At 38.0% G+C, this 27,959-nt stretch overlaps 1 protein-coding gene across 1 annotated transcript in view; it reads left to right on the top strand.

Annotated features, from left to right (window-relative positions):
- LOC123314318 (telomerase-binding protein EST1A) overlaps positions 1–16,313 on the top strand; it is a 74,802-nt gene extending 58,489 nt beyond the window's left edge. The window contains exons 16-23 of the mRNA XM_044899509.1: positions 454–712; positions 1,402–1,502; positions 9,541–9,818; positions 9,947–10,105; positions 14,486–14,639; positions 14,695–14,994; positions 15,444–15,633; positions 15,756–16,313. Coding sequence (XP_044755444.1) covers positions 454–712; positions 1,402–1,502; positions 9,541–9,818; positions 9,947–10,105; positions 14,486–14,639; positions 14,695–14,994; positions 15,444–15,574 — 1,382 coding nt within the window. The 3' untranslated portion in view covers positions 15,575–15,633; positions 15,756–16,313. The remainder of the gene's footprint in view (positions 1–453; positions 713–1,401; positions 1,503–9,540; positions 9,819–9,946; positions 10,106–14,485; positions 14,640–14,694; positions 14,995–15,443; positions 15,634–15,755) is intronic.
- Positions 16,314–27,959: the final 11,646 nt, after the last annotated feature.

Below are 27,959 nucleotides of genomic sequence, written 5' to 3'. Positions count from 1 at the left end.
GCCACAAAAAAATTTGAATTGAAATATTTGAGGTCGTTCAAGTCACCTACCTGAGCAAATCTCCCGGACTCCCTCTAAATGTTAATAAATAAATATTTTTCTCTACTAAATAATTTTTTCTTAATTCTCTTTTAACTAGTTAGAATTAATTATATGAAATCAAATTATTCTTGAGCCATTCTGTCACAAATATAGTATATTGGACGAGTCACAAAATCATTCATAAATAAACAGAAATGAAGAAGAATACAATACAATACAATACAATTTTGGAAATGTTTCAAATTCAGCTTATTTAAGCTCTCTAAATTACAATATTGTTATGAAGATCTGGGATTGTTCTTATTAAATTATAAAGACAACACCATTTTGGTCTTTCTACTTCTCAGTGAAACTGGATTAAGGTTGTGAACAGATTGATTTTCGATCTAATTTCGTTTTTTTTGTTTGCAGATCCCGAACAAAGACTCAGCGGTTACAGATCTGAATTTCAGGAATGCGCACTTGTTGTATCGTTGCAAATGTTCAACCTCATTCTGGAAAGGTGCGTTTCACTTCTCGAGGAACATTTGGCTTCGAAACCCGAGAAATTGAACGAAGTCTCCATGGACGCCCAAGTATTGCTGCCCCCAATCAAGATCTGGTGCGATTGGATGCTTTGCCATAGCAGCGTTTGGAACCCTCCACCGTCGACACAAGACTACAGAGTGGGGTGAGTTGACTGAGTTGTTACCATCCCGGGGTATCCAAGGCGTATCAAATCCTTGAACCAATTAGATACAAAGGGTTCCTTCTTCTGTCGCAGGAAAAACTGGCTATTAAAGTTCCTCTTGGTCTAGACTCTAAGAGTATGAAGTAACCTTTTGTTACAATACATTAACTTTCTATCTGATGCAGTGAATTGACATTGGTTTAGTTGGAAATTCCAGCTAGCTAACTTGCTTTTTTTGGTTGGGTATTGAATAAAAATACACAACCATATGATCAAAACGAAACGCATAGTTTCGCTACAAAAAATTTATTTCCTAACGGTCCCAACAACTCTGCCTTCTCTGGGTGTAATTGAAAGCGCCAGAAACGACGAACGAAATCGAGAAATGAGCAGAATGATCCCGAACTGACCACAATAGTTATATCCATTCAGTTTCTTCTAGCTCGGCCATTATCTCGACAGACTGCTTTTTCAATCATTCCACTCGTAAATTACGTTCGTTATCATTTTTTATCCGGGCGAGCATCTTCGGAACATACATCATGAAGTTATAACGTTTCGAATCTGCCTCATCCGAGAACGTACCAAGTTCCATTAATCATAATCTTTCGCTTTGTTTATGGATCATATGGATAATAGATCATTATTATCGTGATTAACATCGATAACTGATTTTTCTCCTTTTTCAGCGCGCCGGTGGACCCCTGGACCAGGCTGGCGATGCTGATGAATCTGCTGAGGCAGTTCGATCAGTCTGCGTCGTCGGTTTTCGAGACAGAGCAGCTTGAAGGTAAGTTGACTATCTAGCACGTTGGTAAACTTCTCGAAAATGTCAATGTTGTATCGAAAACTGACGAAAATTTCCAATTTTCAACGCCCATATTTCAGAAAGGGTGCATGTTTCAGCACGAAATGTTTTCGGATAAGGAATCGCCTCCTGCATATTTGCCGAATCTCTAGTATACACCTTTTAAAGATCATAATTTGATGCAAGAATGGTATTCTGAATATAAATCGTTATAAGCAATAAGCCTTCGATTTCCCGACCATTTTGTGAAACCAGGCATAGGTTGTAAAACGAAGTAATGCCAAACTTGTAGGGGGAGTCCGGGAGACTTGCTCGGGTAGGAGACTTGAACCACCTCAAATATTTCAATTCAAATTTCGCGCTACCGGTATCATAAATACCTAGCTTGCGACATACTCGTAACAAGCCATAACTTGTGTCGGCTCCATTTTGGCCGCCATCAGAACAGTTCGGGAGTGAGAGGGTTGAACGTGATTTTTTTGTTAGGAAGTAGGAAATTGAATACACACACTGGAAACTTTTTGTTTGTTATACTGTCTGAAAAGTTCAATAGGAGCGTGGTGTTATTTAGTTTTATTGCTTTCATTGATTAATATTGTTTTATAAACGATGAGCCTTTTCAATAATAGTTGTAAAAGTTTCAAGAAAACATCTATTGAATAGACTAAAAGAGAGTGCGGGAGAATTGACCATGCTATGGTCGGGAGACATAATCAATGGTCCAAGTTTTCCGCACTGACCTTAGATAAAAGATTGCCTAAAAAAAGAAAATTGAATAATAGAAATAAATATAAAAAATATACAAAGGTTCAAAAAAGTAAAAAAAAGTTTCATCTGATGATGAAAACCTTGACAGTTGACAATCGTTGGTCATTAGAAATTGTTTGCTTTCGATGATTTTTCTGATAAACAAAGTTATGGTCAAGTCTCTCTCACCCCCTGTTCAACTCTCCCATGGGTTAGGGAGACATGAGCCAATTTTCGGTTCCAAAAAAAAATAGCTGTACTCGAAATGTTCATCTCACTATCACTCTACTATTATCTATCGTCACCTATTTATGCATGATATCTTCACGCAAAAAAAAATGAGTTGCTACTATTTACAGATATAACTTAAATGGCTTCAGAGTGAAAAGGGGTTCAAATCTCCCGGACTCCCCATACTCAACAGTCGCCTAATTTTTGTGACCTTTGTAGTCAATGTTTATTGTTTCGGCTTGCTGAAACTGTCAAATTATATTTTTTCCGTTATTCTTGAATCATCAGCTTCAAAATATGAAGACGCGCTCTAGAATGTATGCGTGACATTTTCTTTGCAATTCTCTCCTTATACTCTCTTACTCTCTCGAGTAAATCCCTCTTGAGCTCCCCAACTATACGTTGTAATCTGCTCTGTGACACCTTATCTTTCAATCACCCAAGAATCTGAGGGGATCTATTTTACAAGAATTGTAATAGCTCCTTATTATATTTTGATAGGTTACTTTTTTGTAGGCATAAATTATCTATTATTTTTCGTTTTGTTAGTTTATCGTTAATGTTGCTTTTATCTGAACGAAAACCAACAAAACTTTAATCGTTGTGGAAGTGCTAGAGTTTGCAGATCCTTGGTGCATACCTTACCTGGGGCTTTTATTGGTGTTTGGGTAAGGATATAGGAAACAGCGTGGTGCGTGAGATCAACCAGATGCATGATCCTCTCTGCACCGCCCAACATTTCGAGCTCGAAAAAAAGACGAGGGTCATCGTGACACTCTGGACCGTCCACCGAAATCGTAATTATTGCGAACTGAGAATCGGTCGATGAGCCCTGCAAGCAGCAAGCGTCCCAAATGGTCAATAATTACAAGGCCGAAGAGTACCCAGATGCCTATCTGCCGTGATTTCGTACGGGCACTGAAAAATTGCGTCGCTCACGTCCGTTTTATTGCGAACGTGGCTCGCGAGGAAATTACACGTCTTTGCCGAAATTAATACGGTTCCCCCTCCCTCTTCCCTTGCCTCGATTGGGGGTGCCGGAGGGGGCGAGAATCGTACCGTCCCCCTCTGGTGTGTTCGATCGTTGCAAATTAAGAAAAAAAAAATAAGAATGACCAGGGTTCGACGGCCGCAAAGTATGGAAACGCCGATATTAATTGCGGAGAAAGGAGGTTCGGCGCAATTTAAATTCTTCTCGCGCGACGAGGGGGAAGTTTTCGAATTTTATATGTCCGGCCGATTATCGGACATCGATCGGGGGGACGGCTTGTTTTTGTCGAAATTTCGCGAACAAAAAGATTAACAGCCGTAAAAGGCGGACGGGAGCGCATTAAGGGGAGAATAAATCCGAGTTAATTATGGAAACCTGCGGTCTTTAACGAGGCTGCGTCTTCCTTCTAGATATTTTTAGCCGAGGCAAGGTCGATCCTGTAATCGAAGCGATGATATCGTTGTGGGGGTTAACGAATTCTCTTTGGAGTCGTTGTTATTATATCGGAGGAGAGATTAAACTTTCTAAGTATCCCTTCGTTAAGTCAATAGGTATCGATAAAGACGGGGACATAATGAAGGCCTTTGGATTCTGAATAGAGAGAAGCAGAACTAATTAGTGTACCGAAGTGTCCGCGAAGAACTCGAAATAGGCCAGGTGGCGCTGTGAAGCAATAAAAATTAAAGGATAGAAGATGTAATGACAGAGACAAATAGTGTTGGCGCCACTTTTGATTACTAGACTTATCGAACATCTTCACGAATATTATTCATATTTTATTGGTGAATTAATTGATTCAACTTTTTTTTGTGATTAATACATAAAAACAATCAAAAACGAATATCTTTTGATGGATTTTTTTTCTCAAAATCTGAAACAAAAGGAATATAAAATTATGGTGGATAAAAGAGCTGCTCTCCTCTGTAGAAGTTATAAAACAATTTTTTTCAAACGATATTGTGTAATAAATAATATCGAATGTCATATATTATGATAATAATAAGTTGAATCATTGCGTCATCAGACAAGGACGTGAAAATCTTCTTCTGATTAGTAATTACAAATGGTGTGTTAAATGAAGGAGTAATTTCAACAAAAATCCACATTTTTTCTTATACAAATCCCAATGTTTCAAGACAAATACATGCTTCTCTCAAATTATCCCCCAATCTATAAAACAAGTCAGCGTAAGATCTTATAACCAAATAAATATTGACTTGATAAGAAATCGAACTGCGCAAAAATTAAAAGTACCAAATTTTCTTAAGTAGTGTAGTGTTTCTGTAACTCAGTTCCCAATACAGTATGGGCAGAAAGAACATAACCAATACCGGTAGATTCGGGTAACTTGGGACAGTCCTGTAACTGCAAATAACCCCCCTTGCAGATTTCCTTGTTTCTTACCATTTATGAGTGAGGGGACAAACTTATGAGATTGTGTAGCGTCTTTTCGGTTAGTTTAACAATTAATTCCTGTTGAAATATTTTATTTTCAACAGCAAAACATTCAATATCAGCTCAGCAACTTTGCTTTCAGTAAGTTAATTTTGGAATACTCGACATGATCGAACTCAAAGATTTGGTTGGCTTTTCATGTACATATCAGCTGCAACAGTAACTCCTTATTTGATGGACAAACTAAAAATGTTGTAATATATGAAAATAATTTTATTGGGAGCGTTAAATTAATTATCTTTATTTTTTAATTTAGTTGCCAATAAACATTCTCATGTATTTCTATCATCTATCTGGTCATCTATATACTATATGTATTCTTTCCTCATTGGGATAGACAGATAGACACCTGTCTGTTTGGGTCAATTATTGTTCTCATAATTTTGTGACGAGAATTCGTAATCCTTGTTCTGTATATTTTCCATTTCTTGCAGCATTATTTCTGGTTTTTCAACTTTTTCAGATTTCAATAGAATATATCTGAAGGTTTTTACAAACTTTTTGTAGCCCCTCAGGGGTTTGCTGAGAAAGACGAATAATTATAAACAAAAAAATACAGGTGATGAATTAAAACTGATTACAATATTAGAAATTTTGTACCCACTCCTTTAGAAACACAAAATTGAAATATGCCAATTTAAGCTTGTTTCTCTTCTCCATGTGTAGCCAATTTACTTAACAATAGACAGGATTCATCTTTCATGATGCCAGTTTCGAATGGTTTTGATATGCCTTCATGAAAAACGATATCAAACGTGTGTTATCGCCACTTTGTCTTCTAAAACTTGCCATCCACTTCCAGAATTCTGATGAACTTCATCTGGGATGGCTTCACTTGCTCCTGCAAGTTTATATTCCAAATTATTTGCAGCGTTGGCTAGCAATGACAGGTCATTGCTGTAGTCACCAGGTGATCTGTAGTTTCATCCTCCTGACCATGAGAGATTTCCCTGCAAGTCCAGTCAAAATATCTTTTCGTTATCAAATTCGATCACCAGCCTTCATGGTTTCTGTAGGCTATTTAGTGGTATTAAGGTGACAGCCGATTTAGAAATTCCATGACATTTCTGTTCTACACACACATGGAACGAAACAATAGGTTTGAGCCTTACAGTCATAGAAGACTTGTAAAGGTAATAGTTCCTACGGCCTCGTATCTATAGTGGTCATCTACCAAAGAATTTTTATTCCTCTTCTGGCACTCACCCTGTTTCCACATTTGCTACCAGAACCATCACTGGGACGAGCGATCATCGACCTCGAGTCGGTTCTTCCACCTCAGGAAATGGCGGATGATATTACTGCCTTCTTCTTCATCTTGTTTAGGACCAGGCCACGTTCTTGCGGAATATTTATTATTGTTGATTTAATTTATGCTAATAAGGCTGATTATCTCGGCGCGTACGGGCGGGCGGTCGTAGAGAATGAAAATATATATACGTTTTATAAATAGATCTACTTGCTGCTCGTAGGAGAATCGCTCTCTCGTAATCTGTCGTAAACATAACTGACCAACTATGCTAAAAATATCCACGTTTCTATTTATACCGTATACATGTTCATGCACTACGTGCCCGTTCTGACTTTACCTGTTTTCTGATGGAAGGCTCGGCGCCTCGTCTGTGCCCGCACATATTAAGCAGAATCGGCCAACTGCTGAAAAAACCGTAGCATACATACGCTTAGAACTCCAACAGCATTGCAGAGAATCATTCTGATATCTCACAGGGTATTTCACTGACTTGTATGTACAGTACCTTCAGGGTGATTGAGGTTAGACTACTAGATGTTTTGCACTGATCTGTCGCACTAAAATATTGCAGAAGGGCGGTTCTGGGCACACCAAAAACAGCACCTACCACTTTCTCATTTCAAAGGGGACTCCCAGTATTCTATGAGACCATGAGAAAGGGGTCAATTCGAAAACAACCTCAACAATAGGCCATTATTGAGGTAAAAGGGAACCCACCCCCCAAATCCTCAAAATAAATACTATTGAATGGTAAACAGGTAGTTCGAAAACCGCGGCAAGGACTGGCGCAGGAGTATTCGTGGCTTGCACCAGATGCTAACGATCGCTAAGCCACTATACAAGCGTCTTTCAGGCAGAAATGCTCGCTATCGAAATTTGTGTGGAAATAAACTTAGGGATATACTATCGTAAATGTGATACAGCTATAAATGCTGACAGCCGAGCTGAGTTTGAAGCACTCAGCTCGCACGTCATCGATTCTAAGTTGATATGAGAGTGCCAACCTTTCTGTGGTATAGGAAAATGAATCTACAAGAAAGAGTTTCAGGAGAAGGAAAAAACAGAAAGAGAATTACTCTGGTGGAATCTTCCTACACTGGAACACTCCCAAGAGTACATTTGCGAGATCTAAGAAGTATCTGGATCTTAGCAATACAACACAACACCTTCTTACTGGATTCCTTACATGACATTGCTGCCATGTAAGGAATGCCCCAGTATAAGCACCTGATGAGAAAGGGGTCTAGCAGAAACTGAGCGCATATATTTTGCGGAGTAGGATCCAGATCACCTTCATTTTTGCCAATGCAACAAATGCATTGGCATTGGCATTGAGTATTTTTTTTATCTAGTTTCTTCTTATTCAACCCCAAGCTTCTCGACAGTGCAGTGTGAATTCGATTACTTCCATGAAATTCTTTATTGAACGTCCAAGTTCTTTGGAACCATATTTTTCTGAATCAATATACAATGTTATGAATTTAAAAGAAAAAGTAATGAACAACGGCGATTGACCAAAAGTAAACACCAATACAGAAACATTTTTCCTGTCCGCTCATCGCCCTTTTGATGTAATATAGGTGGTAGTCCACCCTGGCGTACAAGCCTGGGTGTTTCTTAGATCCGCACCCGTTTCCACTCGATATAACCCCTATCTGCACCCCATCGCACATCATAGGTCCACCGGAATCTCCCAAACACGCGTCCACGCCCTCGCCGATTGCGCAGAATTTGCTTCTCTCCATAAAGAGATTCAGATATTGCTGGCATCTGGAATAAGATATGACGGGTACTACGGCGCACCGCATCACTTCCTCCTTCACTTTTCTCGGTGGCATCCGAGTGGTGATACCCCATCCTATGATGAGTCCTCTGGGGCAGAATTTGACCACGTCAGAAGACCGCCTGGGTGATATGGCTACCGGTTGGACGACGTCGCTCAAGTTGAAGGGCTGCTCCAGGGTTAAGACGCTCAGGTCCCCCGCCATGGTCGCGGGGGAGTAACTGGGGGGTATGTGGATCTGTTCCACGTGCCGCAACTGAACGGTGTCGGTCCCGAGGCCAGCGACGGCCAGGATACTCCCGGGTTCGCTTTCTAGGTCGACGACACAGTGCGCAGCCGTGAGGACGTGTCTGGCGGATATTATCGTGCCTCCGCAGAAATGCTTCATGTTGTGGACTTTTCTGATGGATACCATGTAAGGGTGGTCTTTGACCAGGCAGGGCAGACCTCCGACGATTCGAAAATGTTTCGATGGTGCGATATCTGCTCGCCTTGGGGTAATTTCGAATTGTAAAGATACGGAGGATGATACCAGTACATCAAATAGAAAGAAGGCGATCATTTTGACAGTACTCATCGTCATTGTGACATACAAATTTTTTACTGGTTATTGAATTAATGACTAGAACAGTGCTGAATTACTGGCTATAGAAGAATATAACTAGGTGTATTTATGGTAAATGTTTCAAATCTGGAAGGTGACATACTGGCATCCACTGATTTCGCTTTCTATGGTATTCATCGTGTAGGAGTCGAGCAGAACTTGTTAGTGCCAGAACAACTGCTGGAGATGATATCCGTACACAGAGTCCAGAGGTAGGACTCCACTCCGCACTTTTTAACTGGGGACTTAAGTTTCAACCTCATATCCTATCTAGTTCTAATGCTGATGGCAGTACTGTTTCCTGGCTGGCGTGCTAACCCGTTGGTAGCATTAACCAGAGTGGTGAATAAGTGTGACTTTTCCCCTATCCTCATCAGTTCTATCACTGCTGGGAGTACGATTTTCTGGCTGGCGTGCAAACACGTTGGAAGCAGAAACTAGAGTGGTGAACAATTATGACCCTTTTACCTCATCTTTTTTTGATTTCTCCTCTATGGAATTACGATTTCTGACTGTCGTGCAAACCCGTTGGGAGTAGAAAATAGATTGGACAACCTTTTTCCAACGTCGTGCTTTGTTTTCCCGACCTGCCAACCTGTAGTTTTGAAACTGAGCTCTAACAATTTGGTAACATAAGGCATGGTTTCTCAGATTTAAGTTGATCCTAGATTAATATTGACAATTCCGTTAAATTCTGTCAGATTGAGAGGTTGAGTTACTCATAAGGAGCAAGAGCAAGAGCTATACCGCCACAAAAGATCAGCTATTTCGGCCCATCTCGGAGACTCTTCTTGCTGAAGCAATTTCTTACGTTAATACATGACCTGCATATAGGAGATGTCCAACAAGTCACCGTTGAATATTACTAAATTCATTTAGTTTCTCATCAGTTAATTTTTATCAGTGATTTCAAAAATTGTTAGAAGCAGTCATCAATCCTGATTCAATTTTTTGCAGGATACGAGCTTCTCAGGTTACCAGAAGATAGCACCCTGAGCGGTTTTACCCCATTGATGGTCAAAGTCGACGAGCCAACCTATATACCTAAAAACTACGACGTTGAGTCGGCTCAGTTCGTGATGAGGCTCAACAAGCTGCTTTTCTTCGGAACGGAGTTCCTGTGCGGCCTGGAACCTCCTGTTCTGAAGTTGGAAATCTACAACGATTTAGAAGAGTATAGAAGCGTGGTCAGCAACGCGAACAGCAGGGATTCGCCACAGTGTGTTGAGGAAATGGTGAGTTTTTCATATGTTTTTGCTTCATTGTTATCCCAAATGAAGAAGTCATTAAATTTGAAACTTTTATAGTTAATTTTTGCATCTGTATTTGGTTCCAGAAATTCATTTATTTTTTCATTTTACAGAATGATCAGGAAGTACTCGTGGAGAGTTATAGTGATAACGAATCCAAAATTGCCAAAATTGGCGAAGATACGTCTTCTGAAGTTCGTGATCTTCTCACTAGGAAAGTAGAACTGGAAAGATGGCATAAAAAACATCAATTACATATGGAAAGAGTTGAGGTGAGTGATTGATTTCTACCAGTATATTGGCCAGGGCAAGATTTCGGATTTTGATCCGTTATAACAGATGCTTTTGATTAGAAATGTTGTCCAGCGTCCCGTTGAAGCTCCACATTCGCCAATCCCTCAAGTTCAGCACAATTTTTGATGGCTAGTTATGATTGATTTGAATTCTGCTGATCCATTTTCTTAATTATTGACTCATAAAAATTATTTCGAAAATCATCAAATACATAGTCTTACAATTTTGGGCTCTACGGAATTCCATCTTCAAATATGAACGATCAATTACCGATTGAAGTTGCCAGTTATATTTGAACAATCGATCGTCAGTCAGCCTTTGCGAAACCGATTTCCAGTTATTCATTCGACTCATCGCCTATAAATTCCTTGAAAGTCCACCCCATAAACTATGGTTCGAATCATTGCTAGCCATATTAAGTCCATTAAACTGAAGCCCGTGAAGCATTTATATGAATAATAATGCTATTTTACTTCTAATTTTATTGAGATTCGGCAAGACCACGATTTGTGTGGATACGTTTCGTCTGCCAATAGGACTCATCGTTCGCGCATTAAATCGCTTGAATGGAATATTTTATGTTCTCTCCATACCTCATTATCCTAATCGAGGAGTGTGGCGACATAAATCGACTAAAATATAAGGTGTGGACCCACCGCGATGCACGTGAAGAAACCTAAAATTAAACTGATTTGCCGTTATGTCCGAAAGCTCGGAACTTGTTCAAATATTTGAGAACTTAAACCATTTATTACTAAAGAATATATGTATCGTACTATTTACTCGGGTTCCCCTATGTTTGACCTATTATTTATGTTATTTTGGTTTATGACTTCCCATAATGAATATGAGGAATTGCAATCATTACAGAGAAAATTTCTTAGCTAACGGTTCGATATATTTAATATCATCTTCGGGAAACCCAACTTAGATCAGGACAACAACTTTACACTGACAACAACAAGAATATAAAAAGGAAAATCACAATCCGATATCTTACAGTCTAAAATGTCGTACAAAAAAAAACATAGATGTTTTGAGTTTTATGTAGGCAACACTAACTGTTGTCACTTTAAAGTTGTTATCCTAATCTTTAGGTTGCCTTGAATATGATATTAAATATATCGAAACTTTGGCTGTAAAGAAGGGCAGGGTGGAAATTAGGGCGTCGAGGAAAATCCCATCGAAAATTTGACGATCAAGAGAATTGGCATCATTTGGCTTTAACGCAGCCAATATATGTTGAAATACTGCCCAACTCGGTGGATAACAGAGGCTCCTTCAATTCGCGGATAATCCCTCATTATTCTTTCACTCCTACCAGTTTTTTCATCAAGCTAACGGATTGAAGTGATGCTCTTCTAGGTCCAACAAACAGTTCTTACAGAAATGCATTTTAGAAAAGGTTAACAGCTTGTTAATGACTCGATATTCAAGCTGCTTGTCCATTAAAGATTGAAGCATGTTAAAATTGTCATTCGGTAGTAATTTTTCACACCCTTTCTAGAGACAGAGAGCATTGCCGCTCTATCTGGTAGTATTCAAGCTAGCGATGGGCGTCAACACCATCGCTTCTGAGAACGATGGATCACGTCCATCGTCGAAATATCGGTTGGCACACATGGCTAACGGTGCACGTCGCTGTGTCGCGAATTAAAGCAAGCCGACAGCGACAGCACACTGTGAAAGATAGCGTCCATAAACTCAGAACGGGGGCGAATACAGGGCAGAGGTGAACCAGAGAAGCGTTAGGTACTTGTAGGTAACTGTCAGCAACTCCAGATATCGAAAAAATATCCTCCGTACTACCGAATCGACCTCCGAATATGACCATGCACGTAGGTGGGGTTTCGCATTCGTGATAATGGAATAGGGGAGATCTGGTCCAACAACAATTTGTCCCATATTATTCACTCTCTTTGGAGGTATCAGATATTTCGGGAATATAAGGGCTGTGAGTCTGCAATAGGCATTTCGTCACGGTCAATGCAGGTTTTACCTAAATACAGGGAATAGCGTGGATCAATGGAGTGTAGAAAGAGGAAATTCCAGGAATATGCCTTCGATGCTCTAGGTATAAAAATGCTGTAGTGCGGTGAGGCTAAACTCACCTTGACATTTTTTCCGAATAGGCTCGATTTAAAAGATACAAGCTGATTTTTAGTCCCATCTCACAAACGGTTTTATCGAATGAAATGAATTTCGGAATATACCTTTTCATTTATTTGATTATCTAATCTTTTTTGAACACAAGATATCACCCACGTCTTCCAGTTTTCATTATGACCATAACGTTCCATAACAATACCAAAAATTCAAAGAACCCAACTCTTGAAACTAAGGTGATGAATATTTGAAAGTTTTGTAAAATAAAAGTTTTTCTTATATTTCCGTATAATGCGCCGTTTTCGAGTAAGTGTTCAAATATTAAAAATTATCTGTGAAATTTGAAAAATTGGATAACTTGGCTGAATACAACTCTGTTTGAAAGATCCACACACAGATGTTTAGTGTCACAGATTTACCTCGGGTTTCATAATGCTTGATCGGGGAATCAACGCTTGATTGACGAATAGACGTCAATTTGTTTTCAATCCATAATTCAGTCATAATTATTCAGAATATCATTGTCGCATCAAATTATGATGTTCATATGTCCATTCAATTATTCTCAATTGATACTTCTTCAATATATTCAGAAATGAAAATGTTTCTTTGATTTCTTTCCAGAAATTGAGTGACTGTCAAATCGTTGATCGGACAATCAAAGTTTTATGAAACCCGCTGTTAGCCAGTTATTCTGAAGGTCATTTTGGTTTTCTAGTGGTGGCACAGCTCATTATGAAAATTTAAAATGGCTATTTCTTTTTATCAGGGCCGAATCGGCGAAATGGTATAAAAAATGGTTTCTTTTGACCTCGAGAATCTATCGTTAAAATATTTCTACGAGTCAAAGACTCACCCTGTATATCCGTGTTGTTCATTGATGAAGGGTTCATTTAAAGCTCGATGTCAAACGTGGTTAAATGGATAAAACTTCAATATTTACCATCAGGTTTTCATTGAGCCTCAGATAACGTGGACGCATAGGCTGTTACCAAATAAATGCTAAAGTTTTTATAGGGTGTGATTCGAAAATTAAAGGGGGTCTTTCATAGTTTCATACCAACCAAAACTCTTAGGCCTTGCCTTGTGAAGTTACCACGCTCTCAAAAAAATATTAGTATTTTTAATGTGCTCGACAGTTGGAGGGATGGTATTTTGGCATGTTCTACCAATTTTTCAAAAATAATAAAAAAAAATGTTTGTAAATTTTTACAGCGAGTAACTTTTCGAGGAAAGGCCTAAAAGCTTGAATTTTGGTAATAACTTTCCATGCCTATGTTCGAGGGCTTTTTAGATATTATATTTGGATATCCCTTGAAAAATACCATGACGTTGATACTTGACTTTTTAATTTTTTCAATGACTAAGTCACAAAATCCAGTGACTCGCCTACGTGAAACACTCTGTACCACTGTTCCACAGGCACTAACTTGCAGGTTTGAAGCGAATACCTGCAATATAACGTAGTACAAAATTTCGAATTTCCATTAGTTGATAATATTTTAAGAAAACTGATACGATGAAGAGTATTACATGTAGTATAATAACAACACATATTTCGTGTTTCACCACTTTCGGTAATATAATGATGTTTAAGGCGTTATTGGTCTATTTCAAGAAATCGGGCGATTACTTGTCGATGCCTCTGACCGTGATCGGTCAACTCCACAACGGTACACTGACAAGAAACTCCCGGGCTGTCGTCCCATTACCATCGCGAGGTGTTCAATCTACGATCGAAGTGCAAAATGCGCCGGAAAGTTCTTAATTCCGATTGCACAATTCAACAAATGACGTTGACCGTGTGACAATCAACCAACTGGTCGAGGTCAGCGGCAGTTGTAGATCAAGTGCAAGAATGTCGAATGTGGTCAAGGGCAATTGTTTTTTTTTTCGGGGACACTCGCATGTGTTCCAATTCAGCGGCGGTCTCGCCGTTAGATGATTAAATCAGATTATTAGGTTGATCAGCAAGGAGGTCCTTTCCTCACTGATTAAATAATGTATGAAACCTGTTGACGACGAATTTTTGGTGAATGCCTTTTTTTGAAAGCAAGTTGTGTTATGTTAGAAATAATACGTATTTGTTACTTAAGAGATGCCATCTCCCTAAAATTTGATTCCCATCTTATCTTGAATTCATATAAGAAGACCAACTACTTGGCTGTTCTGAGATGGTCTTATTAGAGTCCAAAAAATGAATCTTGTTTTGGGTGACGTTGTATTTAAGTTTTCACCATTTTCATTCACAGAAAATCCTCGCCCAATCGATCATAAGCGTCCATATTGAAGTGCTTCCAAAATATCTGGTACCTGATACGAACTGCTTCATAGACCATCTACACAGGATAGAAGACATCATCAAAGTTCCAAACTCGCCTTACATTATCATGGTACCCATCGTTGGTAAGATTTCGCCAATTTCGATCAAAGCGCTCGCTAAATATTCTTTCATTTCAAGTCCTTGGCGAACTCGAAGGTCTTGGACGTGGAGGGATCGCTCCAGTGCCCGGCACTATGTCCAGAACCGACCCGGAACATACCAAGAAAGTCGGTGAGGCAGCAAGAAAGGCCCTCGTCTTGCTCAAGAAGCGCCACCATAACATCAAATGCGTCACGACCAAGGGTGCTGTGTTGAATTCTACTACGTTCACCACCGAAGAAGACCCTTCGATGAATTTAGCCAAGAATGACGACAAGATATTGACCACATGTTTGAATTTATCGAAGCTTCACGATAAGCAGATGGAGAATAAAGAAGGTTAGTTTTTTCTTGTGGTCCATTTCTAGGTGGAATATTGGCCCTACTCTCAAGTTTTTGATTGCATTTTTGGATCAAAAAACCTAAGAACTTATGCTGAACTTTTCAATGAAGTTTCAATTATTGACCAACCAATGAACCAAGTGAATACTTGTTATTCCATTTCTTTCTCTCTTGTTTAATGTAATGAATTCAATATACCTTCAGTAGGCTGGTGCAAAATAGTTAAAAATCGAATGAAAACGCCGAGATATCCGTTATTATCAAGTTGTTTCATCAACAACTCTATAAACTCGCCATGAGTAAGATCGAGATTCAAGTAATCTTCATGCATGGAATCAGGCATCCTGTCGAAACATGAATGAAAATGATGTTACTGATACATTTTTTTCATTCATAACACACTTGATTCTAAAGTTACTGTATTTACATTTGTTCTTTTTGTATAGGTGAACCTAGGCAGATATTTAGAGAAGTAGTACTTTTAACGGATGATAGAAATTTGAGGGTGAAGGCTCACTCAACAGATGTCCCTGTTAGGGAATTGCCAGACTTCATGAAATGGGCAGGACTAGGATGAACCGTTGTCGAGGTACTTCATCAACATGATATTTGCCGGAGAGTTTAGGATAACTGATGGTGAGTAGAACCAATAACTATAAATATTTTTTTTTAATTAACTTGAGCTTTATTCAGGAAGAACTACTTCTTCTTGTGGTACAACGCATAAATATTTGAATGCTTACCGATTTTGTTTCCAGGTATCAGTTCCGCTCATTCGAAAAAAGTTCCAAGTAAAAATGAGACATAATTTTTTCAATATCTATCGAGTAATTTACATTTTTCAATAAATAAAAAACTGACAGCATGTTCACAATGTTGTTCGTCGTCACCTGACCGAGGATTGGACAAGGACTTAGGAAGAGACATCTTTGCACAACATTGACAAAATCAAAAGGGCATTTGCGCCAGTTTTTATTTGTATAGTTTTATTTTATACACATCTATTTTTCTCAATAAATATATTATTATTTTAGTATAATATAATACAATCATTTTGTACTTAGCGATTTATTGACTTAGTAAGTAAGCAATTGGAATTTTTTTCTCTAATAATTTGTTTATATTTTTTGTAATTTCATCCGTTCTTTGTTAGTTGATTGATATTTTTGGAAGCAACTATACCCTTCACAAAACATAATTTCAGCTCCTCATCTGAGTGCGGAGGAGTTGGCCAAATCATTGATCGTCTATTATATTGTCGCCATTCGTTTTTGCTCAGGAATTGACTGTATGTTAATAAAAATTAACTCACAATAGTTCGCTAGTTTCTATTTTCCTTTTACCATTTTGCATCATTTAGTGATTTATAAAGAATCTGAAATTTGATTGGATGGATAAATCCCAAAGTTTGCAGCCTGAAGGAGAAGAAAGAGTAAGTAGGACGTGAACATCATTGCAGATCAATACTATCGAACAATCTTCTTCGAATTCTATAAAATGGCAATTGGCGCGTGAGAAACCAGGAACTTAGTCGGAACACGTCTCGTCTGGTCACAATCTTCGATACAAGACCCACGCCTCCTCGTAAACATTAAAAACATTTATATCTATTTAGTGGCGCCCGATAGAGCATTGCATACGCATGCTAGCATGTATTATAAATGATCCTGTCGCATACTCCGATGAAGCCGAGTATCGGGTTAAATTTATTATTTAACGCTCAGCGACTTACGCGTCTAGGGTGTAGGCACTGATTCCAGGTGATGTGCTCATGCATAAACCTAGCAATTACGTGGAATTAAAGCGACCTATCGGGACTAATCATCTATTCATGCTCATTGTGAAAATAACAAGTATTAACATAACCCGATAAGTTATTTACGCGAGGTGTGAGAAGTAATTAGAAAATAATCCTTATTTAACAGGTTCTAAGAGAGGGTTTAACCGAGGGGTTAGTTGATAGTATAGCTAAAAACGACGATTTCATTTTTTGTTTCCCTTGTTCTGCCGAACGTCGAAGCAGGGTTGATCTAATTTTCACGTTCCTCACTATGAACGGCCATTTTGGGGAGGAGCTGTAGAGGCTGAGTACGAATAACCCGCGAGACCATAGCTTCAAACTGCAGAAGGAAGCATTTAGGTCCTCCACAAGACAGATGGTTCCCTTCAACAGAGTGTTAACCGTGTGGAATTAGCTTACAACAACTGTTGTCGACGCTTCCTCGGTGAACGCTTTCAAGAAAAGGCTAGACGACTGGCGCTCTTTACGATGACCAGTGCTAATTTTTGTTTTATTTAAGTGTTCTATCAATAATTCGATTGTTTATTTATTTCAACATTAACAAGGGATTATGGAAGAATCCCTTGTTGTTGGAATAAATAAAAATTGTGGAACAAAATATCAACTTTACAACGGAAAATAATTGAACCATTCTCTATAGGAACTTTTTTGATGCAAATTGCCTTTAGAATCACTCTGTGAAATTTGGCCAGAGGTATCTATCTGGACACTATCTGTATATCCGTGAGAAAATCGCTTATTCCTAGATCAAAAATTGGATTCCAAGTAAATACTTCATTTAAACCCCAACAATACAAGTACCTACATTCTATGGACATCCTAAGGATGTCTCTCACAAAATAGGACGATGTCCCTGGGACGTTCTCTTTCGGGACATAAGAGATATTAGGGATGGTCCATGGACATCCCTTGACTACCAAATAGAGCATATTTGGGACGTACCTTTCGGTACAACCTACGGATATAAAGGGTACTACCTACAACAAAGATATCCCATGGTATACTCTTACCAAAATGGTGAATCACTTGGACATCCCCTGGATGTTCCAGAAAATTTTCCTGGCACTCTTTTGGGTCATACTACGGACAAGCATGACCTTCACTCAATAATATATTAAAATAAAATATATAGGTTGAAGATACTCGGTGTTTGTGAAAGGATGAATTTCACTAGGTGACTCTTTCATATTCGTTATTTCGCAGTGAATAAGAAGAAAACTAGAAACTGAATTACGTATTTGATTTTGATTAGGATAAGTTATTTAGGTACTGAAAGCGTTTCGCTATCACAATAGCATCTTCAGGTGAGTGAAAGTTGAATGTATACCTGCATCTAGTGAAAATCATGTAATTCAGATTCTAGTTCAGTTATTTCATTAAGTTCTTCATCTGTGCTGTGTAAGCAGAAGCGGATGGATTATACAGGGTGTAAATGAATAGTTGCGAAAAATTTTTAGGGGTGATTCTTGGTCAAAAAGTGTGTTGCTTTCATACATTTTTTTTCGAACAGCTTCTCCTCAGATACAGTTCCCTGAAGATGGCACCTGAGAAGCAATTTCCATTTTTTTTTTTCTCAGAATCCAGAAAATTAACTGAAGAGAAATTGACCAGACATTCTATAGCAGTCTTCCTTTTCACACCCAAGGGTGGTTATATTTTGAAGCCCCTATCTGACGGCGCACTCAGGCCTCGTTTGCTATGAAAAAAAAAGTTTCACGAAATCATCTATACAAATATACAGGCTAATAATTTAAAATGAAAGATAAAAAAAATCGAGAATTGGCTTCATATTGCCCATCGAAAATAATCAATTCGCCAAGTATGGCAATGTGGTTGAAATTTTTCGGTACCGGGAGATAAACCAGTTCAGTTTAAAACCTCCAGATAAACTTCACAAGATTTGATCTCGTTGTCCACATTGGATAGCCAAAAATTCCAACCAAGTGAGGACAATAACCCCTCCGATAAGTCCGTGCTACGCTGTAGGTTGGATTACGAGGCAGATTTCTAATTAAATGTCTAGCATATTGTACATTTTGAAGTACAACGGTTGATCGTGATTAACTTTTTTCGCCTCGTAGACAGTCACATCCGCAACAAAGAGCTGAACCCGATGAGTTGCGAAAATCGAGATTCTGATTTTAGACTGATTAAAAACTGGATCGAGGGACCATTTTCTAGATCTTTCTATCGGGGGAGTAAAGATATAGCTATTGGCTTGATCAATTTCGGAAAAACGAGTCATGATATAATCTGCATACCTTAGTAGAAAATCGTTTGTTCAGAATTCACATTTGAAACTAGTAAACCTTCTGAATCAATTCCACATAGAGGGTGTTTGCCAACTAGAAGAGAAAAGTGTACCTAATGTTCAATCACAAACAGAAATGAGACTAACTCTTCTTTATAAAGAGTTTCCATGAGAATTTATTTCAATTATTGTTAGTAAAAAATCAGTTCACTAAAAAAAAAAAAATGAAAAACAAAGTTCAGTAAAGAGTATGATCTCGAACATCAACCACAGCCTGGCAAGTGGCAACGACTTTGATTACTTTCGATCAGATTGTTGAAGTAGCCTTGATCAATTGCTCTCCAGAGTTGAGGTAAAAGCTATCTTGAAATATATGTGGATGTGGTTGATGAGTATCCAAAGCTCTTTATAGCTGATGCTGATTCCAAACGTGTTCAATGGGATTGAGGTCTGTGGACTGAGGAGGCAAGGCCACATCCGGAATATCATAAATTTCCAGCGCTTTATCGGTAATTCTAGGATGGGAAGCCGCATCATTGTCCAAAAATAATAAATTTGGCCCTATAACGGTAGCATCAAACACCAACATTTTATTCTGAACGTCCATTAACACAAATGAGTACAACAGAGTACTTGTATGATATTCGTTTCCTAATTTGGGATTTATATTACAAAATAAAATAACGATTTTTTTATTCTGGAGATGAATGAAATGTGAAAAGTTTTGGGTCAGCATCCCCAGAAATGGTATGCTCAATAACGTACTGGCATATAATACCTAAATTACAAGATTTTTCCAAATCAATACTTGTTCACTGAGCTACTGAGCACACAAATTATCAAAAAAATTAATCTTCTTTCCTGTAGTCTCAAATTGTATTAGAGACAACGTGTGAATTTTCAACAGTATCAAATCTCACAGCTCGCGTAGTTTAGCACATTTACCTACGAGTACCTATGTGTGTGCATTTCCCTCACTCTAGAACATCGACCGGTTGTTGCACTGAAACTTGTCACTCTTTTGTTTCATATCACACGCACACTGGCCAACTTGACCACAAAGTAAATAACGAAGGCAAACATTTACACCAGATGTAATAATTGACATGAGAATCGTCTGAGAACTAATACGGGGATTCGCTGAAGAATTTGCAGCCATTTAATTTGACCCTTGTTTCTATCTACTCCATTGTGGCATGGCAGTTGAAGTGAAATCTAATCTATATTAATAAAAGAGGATCTATGGTTTACTTCAAAATTGTTCAAACGATCGCATCAAATTGGACAATTCTTTTTTGTTGTACGTGTTTATTATTGTTAGGGCAAGGTTTATATAACAAAATATTACCAAAAAAAAATTGTACAGAACAGAAAAAAAGGCATTCCTTTTTCTTACGACCAATCTAGTTATTATCTACCCTAGAAATAATTTAAATGGCAAAACTAGGTTTGCCGGGTCAGCTAGTTGAATATAAAAATGAAATGCTACAGATTTCAGACAATTCTCAAAATAGGTTTTGTGATCAATTGATTCCCTTCCATAGTTTTGCATCTTTTCATTTAATCTTGTAGCTACTTGAAATATGGCACAATTGGCAACTTTACCTTGAGAAGTTTCTTTCCATTATCAACATACCAGATGGTTAAGCTCATAACTTCATTACCAGAATAGGATTGATTCTATTTTGTTGTTTTTGGTGGGAATACCTCTGGTTCACATAAAAACGAAGATTCTTCACGAGATGTGAATCATCTCTTCCATAGGGTCAAGAACGAAGGATGAATATTTGCGGTTGTGGCTTTCGGGTAAAAAAATTTGATTGGTATAATTTTAATGGCCGAACCAGTAGATGACCACGAAGTTTCGGTTCGTCATCCTCCAGGAATCGTTAATTAAAAGAACAACCTTCACAAGGACAAGAGCAGTCGAAGCGAAAATACAAAATAAGAAAGAAATGATACATTTCCTCCCATTGGATTTGCCATAAAAAAACTCTATAATAAAAAAATCTGAGCTATCGCGAAATGTTTCAATTAATAACTGCCATGAACAATTATATCGATTAAAGGTTGATGCCTGATATTTCGTTACTTCCGTTGGGAATAAAATTTCATGGTTCATATAAAAAGTATGAACGGAAAAGCTTGTCACAGAGGCTATAAAGAGTGAATAATGTTATTCTTGTGAGGAGATATGAAGGGAAGTTGGTCATAAATAAAATAATAATGAATGAAACAGGTTTGTGAAATACGATGAATTGTCAATTTAATACAAAGTCAATAAACCAAATTTATCTCAATACAAAGTTGTTCTTCGAAATTATTGATAACAATTCAAGATTCATTTTCACATCTGTATCGTTCAATTCTTCTTTTTTTCAACAAGAATAACAATTTTTACCCCTGAATCTTGAATTTTTACTGCTATTTTACGATCACGAGGTCTATCAAGAAATATAAGCATTTGGCCTTCGTCCATTCATAAACTGAAGAACTTTTTCGTCTTCTTGTTGTCTGTAGAATTCTATACGAATCACATAAGATTTTTCTAAAAAATCTTTTCATTAACAAATTGCAAAAGATTACAGTTTTCCAATTTTTGACTTTCTATACTTCAGTGTTTTATGAGCGGATTCTGAGATGAAATGCCTTAAAATTATTTCACTATATATCGATAAGGTAGGTTCCCGAACGATTTGACTCGGAAATCTACGTCTTCATCGATTAACCTCTGGGATTTGCACTGCCAAAAGTGTTTTGCGAATAACGGACCTATCACCCATGGCAGATGACACCTTCCTCCCATTTCCATTCAATTAACTGCCATTTCGAATTTCCTCTCAACGTAATAATGCTTCCGAACATTGGCAGACATCAATTAATGGCAGTAAAAACGAATTTAATACGACATTTATTTATGGATCGTACCATTATACATGGATCTTTCGTGCTTTGCGAATTTATAACGTCTGCACTGTAATGATTATTATCGACAGCCGTTCAACAGTGGTGTGTAACGAGTGGATTTCGATTTCGCTGGAAGAATGAACAATATCATTTTGAGTTAATTTGCCGGTTTATTTGTGAAAAGTTCTTAAGGGTAAAAGGGAATGCCATGTTTCCCAAATTGTGAAAAACGTATAAATTTGTGTAGTATTCCCAGTGAATAAGTGTCTGTAGAAAATTTTTATTGTTTTTAGATATTTTCGAAAATGAAGAATATATGGCACGTTTTCGAAATTCCATAGTCTAATTGACGACGTATACTTTGTAGGTAGCTAGGGCGTTCAATAGGTATGTATAATTTTCAAGTCAGAAGTAGAGCAAGAAGATCATCACGAAAATATAGTTGAGAAACTCCAACTAAAAACCACTAATATTTTCCTTCGATACGCTCCTGATGTAACACATCCTAAGCCATCCGAGCAGGTTTTCAAAACCTAAATTACGACGAATGGTACCCAGATCATAAACTGATGATTGATAATGATCGTCACTTAAAGCGCTCAGCAAAAACTCAAGTTGAGTACTCATTTCAATTTCTTTTAATTTCATTTATGGCCTCATATTTTCCGAGGTATGTTAATATCGTACAGAAGGAAGTTTGTATAATTATCTGAAATACAAGATATGAATGCGATACAGTTAGAAGAAATTGAAAACTTGGTTGCTGTATAAGTTGGCAGCATCAGTGGTTGACTAATAGGCGAATGAGATAATGACACGTTCGTAATATACCTTGCTTAATGTTGAGATAACTCCGATGTTTGAGTGAATGAAGACAAATTAATATCTTTCAACCTCAAGATTATCATGGTGGTCTCCGATTTACAACTGCGGTAAACGTTGAGGGTTACTGGAAATAATGATATGGATGCAATTCCTCTGATTATTTGTGAATTAACTTGGCGGGAGTATTACTTTTTCAGCAATTTTATATTGAATTCTTGTTTAATTCAATACAGATTCTATATTCCATGCGGGGCCGGACTGCCAATCCCGTAACATTTCTCATACAAGGTGAGTCTTTGACTCGTACAAATATTTTAAAACTAGAAAATAATAATTTCCAAAACCTATCACTTTTTCGGCTTCACATCTCTACCCCCAAGAATAGCCTTTGCTATTATTAATTTTTCCCTTTTTTTCTACGCTTGGAGTTTTCTCGAATTTTGATCGACTCTTCACCTAATCCATATACATAATGGGGAAGGTTGCCCTGTTCTAATTTCAACAGATCTAAAGTCTACGTCATCTGCTAGTTGAACTGAGAATGAGTTGGTATTTGAATGTTCGGCTGATGGCAGTGTAACCTATGATCGTTATTAAAAACTAGCAGATGACGTAGGCTTCAGATCAGAGGTTGGTCCAATCGAGGATATCCAATTCTGGAAACCTTCTCCTAAATAAAAAATTGTTGTTATCAATTCATTAATACAAATGTTCTGCTCTCTAAGTCACTCAGTCAGTTTATAAATATATGTCATCTGTGACCACTTTCATCCTTTCCCCTGTTCTGTGTTCTAACGTCTGATGAGAAAATCCAGAGACCGAGTAAGAAGTCAGATTTATTGAATCATCTTTCTTTCAGATGTGTAATAACGTGTTCTGTGTAATAACGAAAGCTCCCGAGAAACATCGTTTATTTGGTCTCTAGAAGAAATATTCTATACTCTCATAGGTCCCAATTAGTTCACAATGACCACTTATCTTATTTTCGTTTGTTACTTCCAGTTGAAAAGGACATAAATGCAATGTTGAATTATTTGAGCTATTCCTCAGTGATATTCCTCTGAGTAAACGAAAATAACAATACCACAAATGATAGGTTTCAACAATCGCAACAGAACAGGTTGACTGAGGAATGTGAAATTATTTTTTTCGAGATTAATGAAAAAAATTAATCAAGACAATTTTGCTCTTTCGAACACATCCAGCTCATAAATGGACCATCGACATAATTTCGAAATCACTGATATTTGGACAGAATGATAATCTTGGATCCTAGATACCTACTTAACAATTGATAGGTACATTATTTGGTGCAATTTTCTGGATAGCTGTAATGAATATAATGTACCTAAATTTCAATGCGAAGCGCCTGGGAAAAATTATCATATCGGATATCCTTGACCCTGGCTAGCAATAATATTGAACTTGTAGTACCAACTAACAGTTATTGCATATCATTCATATAAAAACGAAACGTCTTTCGTCCGATTGTTCCAACCTTTACCGTTCTTTGAAAATTCCCATAAAAGATTAAACGAACTGTAACTAGCAGTAACTTTGTCAAATGACTACAATTAAATACAGATATTTCAATGGAGATGATGGAGGAGGCATTCCGCTTGCAGACTTGTCGGAAATCGGTTACGGTGTTATATTCATAATTTCCAGTATAATTATTAAAAAAACATGGACTTGAAGACTTATATCTGGTTGATATTGTTCGCGAGATTTCTGACATATCAACATTCTTCGACTTCAGTTTTTTATGATTCAAGTTAAAATTATGCCAATACCTACAAATACAAGAAAGAGAGTACAAACGCCAGTTACCCTCCCATATACTAGAGTTCATAAAATCTCTGATGGGTGCAAAATAGACCTTAAGGTCACAATCCTACAACTATACCCTGAATACAGCACTGTTGATTTTTTAAACAACTAAAGTAAGTAGAGTAAGTACTCTAAGAAAGAAAATTTCTATCTCAAATGTTGATATTTTTACGGTCTTTCCACCGAAATATATGTTTCTGAAATCATTATGCTTTTGAACCCTGACGTATGATCCTTGGAGAGTTATATGGTCGATCTTTTTCTGGTAGTTAACAGAAATGATTTCTTGATTTGAATAGGGCTAACATTGTTGTTTATTTCTCGACCAAATTCCTTCTTACGAAAAGTATTTTGCGATCATGAATTCCCTATCTCCCCAAAATTATTCAACAGAATGTTGGAAAATTTATACAGGGTGTATTTGAAGGTGAGGCTTTTTTTCAACAGAAGGTAGTACTGGTCAAAATGAAGGGTTTCACCAATTATCGCCAATAAAACTTTCAGAATGACAAAGTTGAAAAACAAATTGAAAATAATTCTTCTTCTTCTTCTTCTTCTTATGTTAAGCCTGAGGCTTGTAAATTCCACTCTAATCCTCTATGGATGTAGACACCCAGGAGTCTTTCCAGCGTTTGGGAGGTCTGCCTACGGGTCTTCTGGTATTTGGGATTCCGTCTCGGGCGATCTTAGCTATTCTCTCCGCGTTCATTCTGCTGACATGGTTGTTCCAGTAACGTCGTCGCGCTCTTCCCCATTTGACAATGTCTTGGACTTGGCATTCTTCCAAAATGGCTGTGTTCCTCTTCCTGTCCCTCAGTGTATATCCAGATATGGTTCTTAGTATCTTCATTTCAGTTGTTCTGAGGATGGACTTAGTTCTTTTGTTGTCTGCTCTGGTTTCTATGGCGTATGTCATGATAGGTCGGACACAAGTTTTGTAGATCCTGGTTTTTGACTGTTTACTCATATATTTGTTGTTGAATATGACGTCGCGGAGTGCACCTGCCATTCTACATGCTTTACTTGCCTGCTCACGAACTTCGTATGTTCTATCTTGGTTCGAAGATATCTGTACGCCGAGATAGCTAAATGTCATCACCTGTTCTATTGGTTGGTCTGCGACGACAAGTTTGCATCTTTTGGGTTCTTTGCTTATGACTAATGACTTTGTTTTTGTTGTTGATATTTGCATGTTGTATTTGCATGCTTCTAAAAAGAATGAATATAGCAGTCTCTGCAGGTCATCTTCGTCTTCAGCCACAATCGCTGCGTCATCGGCGTAGCAGATAATTTTTATGGCTCCTGTGCTGAGTCTGTATCCCACTCCAGAATTCTTGACGCGGTGTATTATTTGGTCCATAATTACGTTAAAGAGTAGGGGACTTAATGAATCTCCTTGTCGTATACCCGTTGGGGTTGGAATTTCTTCGGTAAGCTGTTGGTTTACAGATATATGTGTTGAGGTGTCGGTATTCAGTTGTCTCACAATTTCTATTATAGGTGTAGGTAGATCGCTATTTTTAAGTACTTTGATAACATCTTTAAGTCTCACTTTATCGAATGCCTTGGTGAGATCTATGAAGCAGAGGAAGGCTGGTTTTCCGTATTCTATCGATTTTTCGGTGATCTGCCTCATTATGAAAATGGGATCTAAGGTTGACCTGTTCCTCCTGAAACCCTGCTGTTCCTCTGAGATGTTTATATATTTGTAGATTATGGATTCCAAAATTTTTGTGAAGAGTTTCATGACAGAACTGAGCAATGTTATTCCTCTATAGTTTTCTGGAGCTCTTTTGTCACCCTTTTTGAAAACTGGGACGGTAATACTTTTCTTCCAGCTCCTTGGTATCTTTCCAGTTGTTAGGATTTTATCAAACAGTTTTGTGAGTTCTTCCATCAGGCAGGCTCCGCCATATTTTATGAGTTCATTCGGAATACCATCGAATCCAGGAGCTTTTCTGTTTTTTAGATTCTTCGCTGTTTCGGCAGTCATTTCAGTAGTTATTTCCACTCTCTCATGGTTTCCATCGTCGTCCGTAGAGGGGATGTCTTCATCAGAGCTGTACAGATTTTTGAAGTAGTCCTTCCAGGTATCTTCGTCGATTTTTTGTGTTTGCGAGCATTCGTTCACATCCAACTTTCTCCTTCTTAGCATTCCCCAAACTTTCCTCTGCGCCCCGTATAGGTCGTGTTCCATTTCCGCAGAGAATCTCTCCCAGTATTCTCGTTTGATGTTTCGAATTTCTAGGTTCACTCTGTTTCTTAGTTGTGTATATTGTAGTCGTTCTTCCGGTGTTTTGTTACATCTGTATCGTAGATATGCATTCCGTTTCATTTTTGCCAGTTCCTTGATTTCGGGTGTATACCATTGTTTGGTTTGAATGTGGTTGTTTGCACTGACCTTTCTTTTCCCGATGGCTTCTTTGGCTGCAGCTAGGACGTTCGATTGTATTCTCTCCCACGAGTTTTCAACATCATCCTCCTCTAGTATGGAGTTGTTTTGGAGTTTTTGATGTAATCGACTTTGATATAGATCCATTGTTGTTGGGTCCTGAAGAGATTCAATATTCCATTTTTCCCGTTCAGGCCTAGGGGGGAGTTTCTTCTTCTGTATGTGAACACGCAGTTTACAGAGGACCAGGAAATGATCGGAGCCTATGTTGGCTGATGTTAAACTTCGCACATCTAATATCTGTGTCGGATGTATGGCTCTGTTCGTTAGAATATAGTCAATTATTGAGTTCTGTCCTCGTGAGTTCTGCCACGTGATTTTATGTTGTGGCTTATGCCCGAAGAATGTGTTGTTTATTCTGATGTTATGGCGAGCGCAAAGGTCTACCAGAGCTTCTCCATTCTCGTTGAGATGTTCCTCGTTAAAGTGATGCTTGACTCCCTGTATAATACTGTTTCCAATTCTAGCGTTCAGGTCCCCCATCATCAACATACGCTCATTTTGTGGTATCCTGGATACTTCCTCTTCCAGGATTTCATAGAATTGGGCTGTTTCTTCTCTGGGCTTACTAATATCCGGTGCGTACACGCTGAAGAGGTGCAGTTTACCAGTTTCGGTATTCAGAGTTACCTTAAGGAATCTTTCGCTGATGTAGTGTATATCCTCTATAGACTGCTCGAGTTTTTCAGATATCAATATTCCTACTCCAGCAGTTGCTCGTGATCTTTGTGAGACGCCGCTGTACACGAAGATGTATCCAGGAACTCTGATGCTGCCTTTACCTTTGCGTTTGGTCTCAGACAAAGCACAAATGTCTATTTTATGCTGTTCCATCCCAAGTAGAATTTCGGCGTTTTTTGTGTTCCAAGACATTATATTCCAAGTGGCTGCTCTTA

The sequence above is a fragment of the Coccinella septempunctata genome, chromosome 5 (assembly GCF_907165205.1).
Source record: "Coccinella septempunctata chromosome 5, icCocSept1.1, whole genome shotgun sequence".
NCBI classification, from domain to species: domain Eukaryota; kingdom Metazoa; phylum Arthropoda; class Insecta; order Coleoptera; family Coccinellidae; genus Coccinella; species Coccinella septempunctata.
The sequence above is the reverse complement of the archived record's forward strand: the minus strand, read 5'-3'. Positions and strand labels throughout refer to the sequence as shown.